Raw genomic sequence first — 13,540 nt, 5'->3', positions numbered from 1 at the left:
TAACAAATAAATTTGGTTGTGCCCTGGCTGGGTGGCTTGGTTGGTTGGAGAGTCATCCTGAACACCAGAAGGTTGCAGGTTCGATCCCCAGTGAGGGCACATACCTAGGTTGCGAGTTCAATCCCCAGTCCAGGGTACGTATGGGAGGCAACTGATTGATGTTTGTTCCTCCCTCCCTCCCTCCCTTTCTCCCTCCTTCTGTCTTCGTCTCTCCCACCACTCCTTCCTCTCTCTCTAAAATCAATAAACATATCCTTGGGCGAGCATTAAAAAATAAATTGGGTGGTGTTCTGGCAAACCAGCTATGCAAACAAGGGGAAAAAAGCCTTGATTTGCAGTATTTGCCAATTTTTTGTGAGGTAAATATTCCCACTACAGCTGATGTGCAGCTACCTAAGTATATTTAACAACGTATTTAACAATGGGCGCTCTCACGCCAGTATAAGCCAGCTCCCGTGCACAAATTCCCACAGCAGAAACTGAGAATTTTCCTAACGTTCCTCAACATGCTCAAACAAATGGATATGCAGGACCAACGACGCAAAAGTTTGCTACTGAGGATACCCCAAAGCAAATAAATCTAAGGTTTTATTGAAGAATGTAAATTTGGGCTCAAGGAACAAGGGTAATGGAAATAGGTTTTGAGAAAAGAGTATAATTATTATCATCATGATCGCTTTTTGTGGGCATCTGAAAGGCTGTATCTTTGAATCTATGGAGGTGATACCAGAACCACCCATAGCAGGGGTGTTCAATTCATTTTCACGGGGGGCCACATCAGCCTCACGACTGCCTTCAAAGGGCCGAATGTAACTTTAGGGCTGTGTACATATAACTGCTCCTCAACAGTGAAGCGAGAGCTCGGTGCTGCCGCTGGGTAGAAACAAGGTGCAGGGCCGGATTCGGCCCGCGGGCCTTGTGTTTGCCACTGCTGACTTACAGGCTAGATGGCATCTGTCCCAAATTCCCAACACCTGGCACAGCAACCGACTGAAAAAATTGGCCCAAATGATTCTGCCCTGAGATTTGACCTGATAGAGAGCTTTAGGTTGAAAATCATCTCACATTGTACCTGGAAACTTCTTCCTAACTTTTATCCTGATGGCTTCTTTAAGCCAATCTGTGGCTTTAAATTATTGGCCCACTCGTATTTCAAATTCATCCATCCCCTGAGGATAACGGTAGCGTAGATTAGAGCGCTGTTAAGTGAAATGTCAGCAATTATTAGATGTGCTTCAAGTTTTTCCTCTACCTTTTTTTTATTATGTGTGTGAGTTATGGGAGGTGGGGTGAACTTGGCAACTTCGTTAGCCCTGTGTAGCAAGGAAAAACTGTAACCAGTTTGGGTTGCTTTAAGGAGGCAGAAAGAGTTAACCAGGAGTCTGATGACGGCAGGTAAGATGATAAAGCCTGCAGGAAGTAATCAATCAGTTCTTTCTTTTTACAGCATCTTGTATTCTGAAAATGAGATGATCACTCGATGAGACTCACAGCTTTTAAATTCAGAACAAATAGTAAAAAGGAAATACGTCTTGCAGAGTTCCAGAGCCATCAAAAGAGTTTCGTACTGCAAGAGGTCACTGGGTTAAAAACTAGAGAATACAATTTTTTTGCCTTTAGTGTTTTCTTTCCATTATAAAAGTAATACATGCTTATTACAAAAACTCTGCCCAAGTCAAAAGAAAGAAAACCACAATAGCTGTTTGTGTTTTGATATAGATTTCGAGTCTTTTCTTTATGTGTACTTTTCTGCCGTTTCTATTTCATTTTCTAATCTAGGTGTGATCGTTTGTAATTTTGAAATCAGCTCTTTCCTTTAGTATGTTACACGGCACGGTAGAATTTTACAGAAAGGGCCATGTGCAGTTATGAATGCTATTAGTCCTTGCTGAGAGGTAACATAGAAAGTGCCATTATTTATTGAGTGTCTATTATGTGACACTCACTATGCTAACTATCGCACCACTGCGTATTATCAGTGTCAAGATGAAATTTACCTCTTCTTTTGGATGTAAGACATCATTCATTCTGCAAGTCATTTTGTTAAACATCTACCAAGTATCAGATATCATGCTAGGTACTAGAGAATATAACTGTCGACAAGACTAAAACCACCCTGTCCTTACAGTGATTGGGGCCTTCCCATTGGCTATTTGTCTGTTCATTAGTTACACTAATAAATGCGAAGGTCTTATAACGTGGAAAACACTAGGCTCTCTGATTCGATCCCTGTAAAACATCCTCAGAAAAAAGAGAGGGATTACTTCCATTGCAAATTCAATACAAGAGAATGAATGATATTTTCACGTCTAGTTTGATGACGATAGGAAGTGATACGATCCAGTTGACAGTGACAGTGGCAGGAACACCGATGCTAACAGCAAACACTGAGACAGCAATTACTTTGTGCTAGGCACTGTTCTAAGGGTTTTACACATATTAACTATTTCATCAGCACTGTAACCCTCTAAAGTAATATTACCATAATTCATGGAATTCAAAACCCTGTTAGTCATAAGGAACATTCTGATTACAGAGTTGGTAAAACATGGGGGGATGTCTTAAAATTGATGACGTATGTTACTATAATCCCCATTTTCTAGATGAAGGATAAAGATATGAAGCATCTGAGCTAGTATTTGAATCCAGTCCATCTAGTTCCAGAGCCTGTACTCATCACCAATATCCGATATCCCATTGGTGAGACGGCACTTCGCTCAGAGGCCTTGAGAGAAAAATTCAGGCTCTGTAAATCGCCTTAGTATGGGCTAGAGCATGAGGCCTAGAAGAGAGAAATATCTGAGACAATATCAGGTGGACTAGGCGGTCATTGGCCTAGGTGTTTATTCTTCGTGGTTAAGGCAGTGTGTGGTGTACCCTGGAAATGCAGAAGCTGGCTTCTGGTCCCAGATCTATTGTAACCATCTCTGTGACCTGGGCTATGTCATGTGATCTTTCTACATCTATTCTGTCATCTGTGAAATAAGTGAAGGCCCGAGTGGTTCAGTGCATCTCAAACTTAGGCTGCAATGCACAGGAGGAAAACATTTTACATTGTGACATAGCGCGTGCACACACACACACACACACACACACACACACATACACACACACCCCTAACTGAAACCACAGTGTCAAAACAGCACTTAACTGTGCTTGTGCAATGTACTCTAATCATTTCTGGTTGGTTCTATTCTACTCCACTGAAAAGTGGTTGTTTAGAAGTCATGCAAGTGATTTTAGGATTCACTAATGGACAGTCTGAAAACAACCCATACAAATATCCTCTACGTTTCTCTCCAGTCAGGCAATTCCGCAGCGTGGTGAGCGGGGCTGTGGGGAGGGTGAACTGAGAACCTCAAGAAAAACAGAGCTGACCCAATTGCCTTAAAAATATCCCTTTTCCGTATGGACAAAGGGGGTAGGTTCAAGGGTGGGAGGCAGGGTTGGGTGCAGTGGGGTGGGGGGAGGCAAAAAAGGAGACAACTGTACTCGAACAACAATAAAAAAATAAATTAAAAAAATTTCCTTTTCTTTTTCATTGGATCATGTTCTTACTGCCTTCGAGAGAAAATTCTTGCCATGAAACCATTTGGCAAATTCTATTTCAGAGGAGAGATTCCCGTACTACGTTCGATGGCATCTCTACGGAGAAAGTAATTGGTGCGCCTGAAAAAGCCTTCCGTAGTCACGTAAGTATGGACAAGAGCTACCAACTCTGTCCCCACTTAGAGTGTGAGTGTATATTAAAGGCTTTAAGAATTCCAACAGGAAAAACCTGCCTTACCTTTACAGCCCTGTGTGCTCCCAATCTTATTGACTCCAGAAATAATTTTTTTCGAGGGAGAGTTATTAACCTAATACCGAACATTCATGGCCGAAGGAACTTGGCTTGGAAATGTTCCTTCAGGGAATTCTAGGGCTTGTAAAATATTAAGACAACTGCAAGTTCTTCTTACTATTACAGAAAGATTTTTAACCTTTACCCAAACCTACAGTTACCCTTCTTGATGAGAAAAGTAAAATTTTGAACAGAAGCCCAGAGAGTTGAGAAAATGGCCAGAAAGAAGATTTTACACTTTTCTTAAAGGTCTTAAATTCTTGAAAATAAAAAATGGACACTTTTAAAACTAGTGTGCCAATGAATACTACAGTACTTTCTTGGTCATTGACATATAAAGAGATATCAACACTGTACCTTTCAACTATACACACACACACACACACACACACACACACATACTCTAATATATATAATATGTATACAATATTTACATGTATGTATAAAATACCATAATATTTTTAAAGAATAAATTTAAAGTATCACACAGAATTTCTCTTTTTCTCTTGGTTTCAGTGGCAGAAGTCAATCAGAAGTGGTAGAATGTTAAAGCTAGAAATAAAGGCAAGCTAGTGTGTATCAATATAAGTGATACAAGTGTGTATCAATGTTTTTCTCTTCTCATTTTCCCTTAGATTTAAGGTAAAAGAAATGACTGCTTTAACAAATAGAGGTTGGGCTATGCAAAAGAAACAGTGAGTACTTTTCTTTGGTAGAAGGCTGCCTCTCTCTACTGATAAAAAAACGAAGACAGCCCGACCGGTGTGGCTCAGTTGGTTGGGCATTGTCCTGCAAGGCGAAAGGTCGCCCATTGGATTCCGGATTGTAAATCAGGGCACAGGCCTGGGTTGCGGGTCAGGTCCCCAGTAGGGGGCGCTCGAGAGGTAACCACACATGGATGTTTCTCTCCCTCTCTTTCTCTCTCCCTCCCCCTTTCTCTCATAATAAATAAGTAGAATCTTAAACATAAACAAACCCCAAGCAAAGAGAGAGGGTATGTAATAATCAAAGGGGAATGTGCGTGTGTGCGTGTGTGTGTGTGTGTGTGTGTGTGTGTGTGTGAGAGAGAGAGAGAGAGAGAGAGAGAGAGAGAGAGGGACCAAGAAAGAATAGGATGAAAAGACACTGAACATGTTTGTGTGGCAGGGCTGCTGCCAGTGCCTCTTCTTTTTCTTTCATTTGTAATTTCTAAACCTCAGAAATCACCCTATTATTAGTTCTAGGAACCTGAAAGCAAATGACTAGACATCTATCAATTCAAACTCATTTATTCTGACCTTAGTGGTATTTTTTTTCAAACATATTTTTACTTGCTGAAGGGAAGCTGTTTTTCTTTTATAGAACACCATTTAACAGCGGACAAGTGACTTCAGACACAGCCTGCCTCAGATATGGGTTTGATGGTACCCTGCATTTCTGGTGCAACTTTCTAGAGGTCATTTGGCAATGCAGATCAAAAGCCTCACCAATATAAACATCCTTTAACACAGAAGTTCCATTTGGAGGCATTTATCTTGCGGAAAGACTGTGAGGTGCTTATAAAGGTCGACAAAGAATGTTAGTCACAGTTTTGGATATAATAGTGAAACATGTGAAGCAACCTTAATATTGAGTGACGGAGAACTGCCTTGGTAAGTCCGGTAGAGCCACAAAAGGGACTACTACTTGGCCATTAAAAAATTATTCTGCGTGGAATGTGCAAACACACAAAAATAGTTCTATTATAGCTCTAAGGGAAAAAATGCAGGTCATAAACTCACACATATAAGAGGTAGCCAATTGATGTTTCTCTCTCACCTTGATGTTTCTCTCCTGTTCTTACTCCCTCCCTTCCTCACTCTCTAAAAATAAATAAATAAAATCTTAAAAAAAAAGAAAGACACTGAAATGAAGAACAAACTGACAGGAACCAGACGGGAGGTGTGAGGGGATAATGGGGGGCAAATGGGAGGGGTTTTCAGGAACAACTATAAAGGGCACATGGACAAAACCAAGCGGGGCGGGAAGTGGGGATGGCTGGGGGGGGGAGTGGTGGGGGGAAATGCATACTGTACTTGAACAACAATAAAAAAAGAAAGAATCCACCCCAGAATCTGAATACACACACAAACACACACCAAGACAAAGACAGAATGTTTATAGACCACATTTTCAACAGTAATTTTTCTTGCCCTGTTTGTACTCTCTGCTTTCCAAAACTCCTTTCAGGGGCATATCTTACCTTTGTAATTTTAAAAAGAACAGCATAAAGAAATAATAATCTTTCTCTAGCCTTCAGTCTCACTGTCCTATTTCTCAACTACCCCTTAAAGCAAATCGGTGTTTTCTGATATGTGCGAGCAAAGCTTCTAAGTATGCAACTGACAGTGCACGTGAGTATCCAAGAAATTGGTGGCTTCCAGCTCTGGCTCCATGTAGGTGGGTACATGACTGTTTTCATGAGTATGCTTCTTCAAGCCTGGCCTTTTGGGAAGTATGCGCCTCTGTGGTGTGGCCTGAAAGGTGTGAGGATGCTCCAGGTGGTCCCTCGAAACTCTTTCCTCACAGCTCAGAGATTATAGCTGATGGTACCATCTCTCTGAGAGAGCCATTGCTCAGGTTTATGCTTTTGCAGCCTATTAAAATGCAAATGACCCAAGAGAAGTACGCATTAAACTGCACCGGTCACCTGGGTTAAATGAGTATAATGTAGCATTTTCCGAGAGCAGGTTTTCACGGGGAAGGCATGGGCTTCGGGTGGGGCACGCAGAGGGAATGAAGGATGAATGAATACGCATGGTGCCTGAGGAGTAATTAATATTCCTAATGGCAATATTTTTATTTATGGTTTATGAGTCACATACAAGAATGTTATTGCATTTAATCTCAATGAAATTGAGCAGAATGGCTGTTACCAAGGCAACTTAGGCAGACCACAGATCTGGAAAAATATAGAAGACACAATCTGCAGGATTTATAATTGCTCTAGAGCAGCGATTTCCCACTTGTGGACTGCGGCACAGTGACAGGGCGCAAGAGGCTCACTGGTGTGCTGCAAGGAGTTTTAAAACACGCAATACCTGACTATTTAGTCTGGGGCACTGACCTCCTTCCCCTTAGATTGCCGAATAAAAAAATCCCAACAGCCAACACAACCATAGCTGTCCGATGTGAATGAATCAAAAATATACCTATTTCTTTTGTCAGATCAGCAAAAATCTATTTTTTGGTGTGAAGAATTTTAGTAATTAGTTTATGTGCACCGTACAATGAAAAAGGTTGAAAATCGCTGTTCTAGAGCCCTCCCTAAAAGCCGTAATCCCACTCAATGATGTACACCGCTTTGACCTACGTCTTTTATCCTGGCGCCTTCAAAGCATGTGTGACACTGTTCATGTAACAACGGCAGGCAAACAATAAGGTTAGGCCCAGTCAGAAACTAAGAGAACTTCTTACTTAATGCATCATATAACAAAAAGACAGGACCATCACCATCTAGGAATTTTTTTCCTAAAAGACGATGGTGAACAGGGGTGAAAGCATCTAGTCAAATGCTTTAAAATGTTTGTGAGCATGGATCTTTTTTTTTCATCTACAGAAAGTAAAAACAAAACAAAACAAAACAAAGGACTAGCAAATGGCAATTAGAAAGTGAGAAAAGTGAAGGGAGATCATACAGAATGACTTCCTCCCTGTAATATGTACATCAAGTAAAAGACAGTCCAGGGTGGCGGTTACAGACAGACTCTGCAGCCGACTTCTTGGATTTGAATACCAACTGTGTCATCTGCTAGCTGTGTGACTGTACCAGGAGGGACCCCCCCAAAACCCAGAATGTACTTGTAAAAAATTGTGTATTTACTCTTACATGTTTAAAGTTCAGTCACCATGAAAGTACTCTCCATCTGGTGCAATACACCTACTGAGACGTTTTTTCCACTGCTCAGAACAGTTTTTGAACTTGTTGACTTTGATGCCCTTTAGCGCTTCTGCCGTTTTTTGGTTCACCACTTCCACATCAGCAAAACATGTCCCTTTGAGGACTTTTTTCATCCGGAGGGAAAAAAAAGTCGCTCAGGGTGAAACTGGGTGAATAGGGAGGGTGGGGCACAGGGTCATGCCGTTTTTTTGGTCAAAAACCGCTGAACACTCAGTGTGGTGTGGGCCAGTGTGCTTGTAAATCTCCCATCATGGAATGACAAAGGTGTTGAGTCTTCAAAAAAAAGTCAGTGAAGCTGAACGCAGCTTCTCACCACCACACCAGCTGGCACACTGGAACAGATGGGATCCTAGAACACTCGCCTAGCGGGGGGAAGCCTGCACTACTAGGGGCCCGCCCTCCAGAAGATAATTCCAGTTTTTTTGGGTCCCTCCTCTTATGCCTCCATTTTCTTATCCTTGAAATGCACATAATAATGCTATCTACCTGATAGGTTGCTATAAGGGTTACATTAGTTCACATTTGTAACATTGCCGTGCACAAAGTAACTGCCTTAAAATGATCATTAAACCCTCATACAGACTTATGCATGACCAGGAGGAAATAGACCAAAATGTTATCATAGGTTAACTCCATTTGGTAGAAGTATGGTTTTTTAAATATCAAACAACTCAACATATGTACTTTTGCAATGAAAGGCTCATTGATATAAATAACATGAGTCAGAGGAAAACAGGAGCTTGACAATTTAACATGGATTTCCAAAAGGATAGGGCATTCCAATATTAAACTTTCACGCCCTGGCTGGTGTGGCTCAGTGCATTGAATGCTGGTCTGAGAATTACAGGGTTGCTGGTTGGATTCTGCCTCAGGGCACATGCCTGGGTTTCAGGCCAGATCCCCAGTAGGGGTTGCGTGAGAGGCAACCAGTCGATGCCTCTCTCCCGAGTGATGTTTTTCTCCCTTTCTCCCTCCCTTCCCCTCTCTCTAAAAAAATACATAAAAAAGTCTTAAAAAACCCTTTCTATTAAGATGGTCTATTCCTCTTAATATTAATGATTAAAAAGAGCCCTGGCTGGTGTAGCCCAGTGGATTGAGTGCAGGCTGCAAACCAAAGGGTTGCAGGTTTGATCCCAGTCAGGGCACATGCCTAGATTGCTGGCCAGGTCCCCAGTAGGGGGAACGTGAGAGGCAACCACACATTGATGTTTCTCTCTCTCTTTTTCCCTCCCTTCCCATCTCTAAAAATAAATAAAATCTTTAAAATAAAAGACTATTAAGGATATATATATATATATATATATATATATAATTATGAAAACATAACTGATAAAATACTAAAACTGGGAAATATACAGAATGAATAGAGGTCAAGAATTAAAGAGTGGCAAGAAGAGTTAGAACACAGACTAAGGTTCTAACTTGGAGGCAGAGAGTATTTAGTAAGTTATACAGAGATAAAGAACTCTAGATTCACAGTAATACATATTGAATTATCATATAATTATATGATAGCATGATTACCAGCTGTATTAAGTGAACTGCTCTAAGCAGGACTAAAGACTCAAAAATCTCACCCAAGTTGGCACTTGAGAATACATTGCAGGGCACGATTATGCATTCGCTGAAGACTGGACAAGATAATCAAATTTGTCTTCCTCTTCCTAACCTTCCGAATTTACCCACCAAGTTATTTTTCTGGGTGATTTATGCCTGCAGTGCATTTAGCAGAGATGATTGTAATTCAACCCTTATTTCTTAGCTACTGAGATACAATGAAGAGGTTAAGCAATGAAAGCTGACAACAACTTACTGGAAAGAAAGTGCTGGGATGCCGGGCCAAAATCTCTGTGAGCTTCGTGCAGCTGCCTGATGCGGTCCTCCACGGCCACCTGGGAGGAAGAGGAGAGAAATGATGGGTCTGTCATCATATCTAATGAGGAACAATTCAAACAATGTATCCTCTTTGGTAACGTCTTTTTGGGCTTCTAAGGCTGGAGTACTGACACAGCAATTTATAACCCTGGTTTTAATATCCACTTATGGTAGGGGGCCTCCAAGATCCATTTTTATCAAACCCAGGCCAAACAAAAAAAGATTTGCTCTCTCGACAATGTTAAAATGAGGATTTTTGAAACACTCATCGGCAGCCACGGATGAACTACGGCTCCAATCAGTACCAACAAAAATGCCAACTCGAAACCTTTCATGAAAAGGTTAGGGAGGGAGGTTGCCATTCACGACGATACTAGGTGAGTGAAGGACCTCAGAAATGACGTATTTTGTCTTAGTCTTTGACTAAGTCTATTGTTTTTTGGCTAATTTTTTTGGAATAGTATTAATCAATAATTAATGGATCATTGAGTCATAATGAATCATTGATAATAAGTAACCAAAAAGTTTATTCGTAGGTAAGTATCAAAGAAGTAGAGGCAAGGCTTGAATTCAGGATATTTGTAGGGTGGATAGTGAGATAAAGGAATCTTCAGATTTTAGCTTTCAGTGGACATGGAAATTACTAGGAAGCATATTTTTAGGTGGCATGGAGTAAAAATGACCGTTTTTTCTTATTATGTTCTTCTAAACTATATCGACACAATATTCTGATAGCTTAATCAACTCTATTCTGGGCAGGGAAACAAAGAAGAATTCTATGGGTGAAATGGTATACTTTCTCATCTGGAATTTTGCCAAGCAGGTCCTTGTCATGGCCCCACACATCCATCTCCTAGCTCTGTGACACTGGATCTTGATTCGATTCTGAACAGCCCATCCTAAACTAGAGGTTGGTCAGTGTTTGCCCAGAGCCACCAGAGCTCGAGTGGGTTTGCTCTTGTGAAGTGGATCATTCCCAAGAGGTAAAATAGGTCTTAAACTTATCCAAGAACCAGCTCAGGTAGTCTGGTCCCAAGCCAACTCTGACCGTCCAGTATCAATCAAGTGTCTGGCATAGGTCCGGAACAATCACTTTTTTCACTTTTCCCCCAGCCTTGTCCATCTTTGGTTGGACTAAAGACTTGAAAAAGGAAGTGGAGTTCCAAGAAAATGCAGGGCTTGCACAGAAAAGTGTGAGGAACATTTCAAAGCTACCTTGCCAGCCTTAGGACCCTGTATTCCCAGCCAAACTCTCCCCTCCTGTCCTGTGCCCTTCCCCTCCAACACAACACTGTGTGACTTGCTCGTTCTCTCTGGAATGCCCTTAGTCCCCTTCTCTCCCTGGTCAAAGCTTTTGTATGTGTTTCTGCTTACTCTCCAACCCCCCAGGTTGAAGTGATTGCTTCCTCACCATCCTCACAGCACATGGTCTCTACCTGAAGGACCTGTATCATGTCATTCATTGTAAGTATATGCACATGAGTATCTCCTGCAATGGACTGTAAACTCCTTGGCAGCATGGACCGTTCCTTGCTTATCTCTCCTCTCCCACCCTCCATCCCGCAGGACGCACCAAACCCGGCACATAGTAAGTGGTAGCAAATATTTGCTTAATGACTAGTTGACCAAATCAATGGATATGTGTGTGTGTGTGTGTGTGTGTGAGAGAGAGAGAGAGAGAGAGAGAGAGAGAGAGAGAGAGAGAGAGACAGAGCGCACGCGCACGCGGGTGGGGGGGCAGGGGAGAGGGAGAGAACTAGAAGGTGCACTGACCCTGAGTGCAAAGTGCACATCACTGAGTGAATAGCCTTCATTTTCCCTATCAGGAAAATAGGACCATGATATAACCTACCTCGTACAGCCTTTTTTGTGGGAATTAAATACACTGATACATGCATCATGTTTGGCCTAGTTTCTGCCACATGGTAATTGCTCAGGATATGCTAGAGGCCAGTGTTATTGTTGCTATTATGGCTAATAAATGGAAGGGAGGAGGTCAGTACGTACAAAGCACCACGTACAGTACAAAAAATGTCTAACCTTTATGAAGCACTTCATTGATGACAGTGTGAATTACGTTATTTACCCTTCGCAACCACTCTGTAGTGGGAAGTAAAGTTATTTCCCCACTTCATTAATGTAGACACTGAAGTGTGAGAGGTTAAACAAAACAAAACTTGGCTAGCTGAAGCGCTCAGTGAGCTGGCAGAGCCAGATTTCAAACTTGTTCAGTCTGGCTCTGGCTCTTAGCTGCTTGCAGTTTTGGCAATGACGTTTACAAAAGTATTTTGTAAATATTTCCTAAGCATCTAGCGCTGTCATTTATTTCTTTTAATCAGTTAATAGATCGAATGCAGACGAAATCCAGAGTCGTCTCTATGGCATGTTTGTCATCAGTGTATTTTATGGGGCCACAGGAGGTCAGTTTCTGGTCACGAAGGATGCGGTACCATAATATCAGAGAGAACGATGGTAGAAGAACACACGCAAAGGAATGCGTGCAATACATACTTATTTCTAAATGTCGACTGGGCCATTTCGTGAACAGATTCATCAGGAGATGAATGTGAAAGTTTGGGGGAGGGGAAGAGTGAACAAGGAGGCTGTTTGGGAAAGGACACTGTCCAGAAATCTTTTCTTATATTGGGAAAGAAATCCCAAGGGGGAATACGCTGAAGGTGTGGGAGTGTGAGTGTGAGTGCTCCACAGGTTGCGTCCTCTGGACGTATGTTAGGGACGTCCCAGAGGCCACGTGGACACCACACCTGAGACTGTTATAGGCCCCAATTGCTGCGGGTTGCTTCCTTCTCAGCCAAGGAGAATCTCAGTAGTACTCTCCGGTGTACACTCCATATTGTCAAGAATTTAAACATCAGCAGGGAAATATAAATCAAAGCCACAATGAGCTATCCCCTCATGCTTGGCAAAATGACTATTATCAGAACAAATAAGAAGTGTTGGCAAAGGTGTGGGGAAAAGGGAATCCACATGCACAGTTGTGGTGGGACGGTGAACTGGTGCAGCTTCTATGGAAAACAGTATAAAGGACCCTCCAAAAATTAAGAACAGAACTAGGATATGACACAGCAATTCCACCTCTGGGCATCTGTCAGAAAAAAAAAATCAAAATCCTCATTCAGAAAAACAAATGTACCTCTATATTCTTTGCAGCATTATTTACAACAGCCAAGATAAGGGAACAACGTAAGTATTCAACTATGAATCAACAGATAAACGTGGTGTGATACACGTGTAGATATATATATCTATATATATAGATATCTATATATATATGAATATTACTCAGCCATAAAAAAGTATGAAATCTCTTTCCGCTTGTGACCACAGGGGTGGAACTAGAGGGTATTATGCTAAGTGAAATAAGTCAGACAGAGAAAGACAGATACCACATGGTTTCACTTATGTGTGGAATCTAGAGAACACAATAAATGAACAAACAAAACTGAAACAGACTCCTAGAGAACGGACTGATAGCTGTCAGAGGGGATGGGGGAGAGGGATAGTGGGGGAAAGTAGGGGAAGGGCCATCAAGGAACATGGATAAAGGGCACATGGAACTTAATATTTAAAGCAGCAAAGAGAATTTCTGGCTTTCTTTCTTTCTTTCTTTCTTTCTTTCTTTCTTTCTTTCTTTCTTTCTTTCTTTCTTTTAATTTTTAACATCAATGTGTCGTTGCTTTCACTTGCCCCCAGCTGGGAAGCTGGCTTACAACCCAGGCATGTGCCCTAACTAGGAATCAAACCAGTGACCCTTTGTTTTGCAGACCTGAGCTCAATCCACTGAGCCACACCAGCCAGGGAGACTTCTGGTTTTCTAATGTGAAAGTCTGGGAGAATGAGGATATTGCTGACGGAAGTATGGACATTAGAAAGATGAGGAATGG

The 13,540-nt window shown here is 41.6% G+C and overlaps 1 protein-coding gene across 5 annotated transcripts in view; it reads right to left on the bottom strand.

Annotated features, from left to right (window-relative positions):
* DMD (dystrophin) overlaps positions 1-13,540 on the bottom strand; it is a 1,939,942-nt gene that overhangs the window by 218,139 nt on the left and 1,708,263 nt on the right. For all 5 annotated transcript variants that reach the window (XM_045855895.1, XM_045855896.1, XM_045855898.1 and 2 more), the window contains one exon: positions 9,574-9,652. In XM_045855895.1, coding sequence (XP_045711851.1) covers positions 9,574-9,652 — 79 coding nt within the window. The remainder of the gene's footprint in view (positions 1-9,573; positions 9,653-13,540) is intronic.

The sequence above is a fragment of the Phyllostomus hastatus genome, unplaced genomic scaffold, assembly GCF_019186645.2.
Source record: "Phyllostomus hastatus isolate PE091 unplaced genomic scaffold, TTU_PhHast_1.1 phas_scaffold_12, whole genome shotgun sequence".
In the NCBI taxonomy this organism is placed as follows: Eukaryota; Metazoa; Chordata; class Mammalia; order Chiroptera; family Phyllostomidae; genus Phyllostomus; species Phyllostomus hastatus.
Note: the sequence above shows the minus strand (reverse complement) of the source record. Positions and strands in the feature narration are given on the sequence as shown.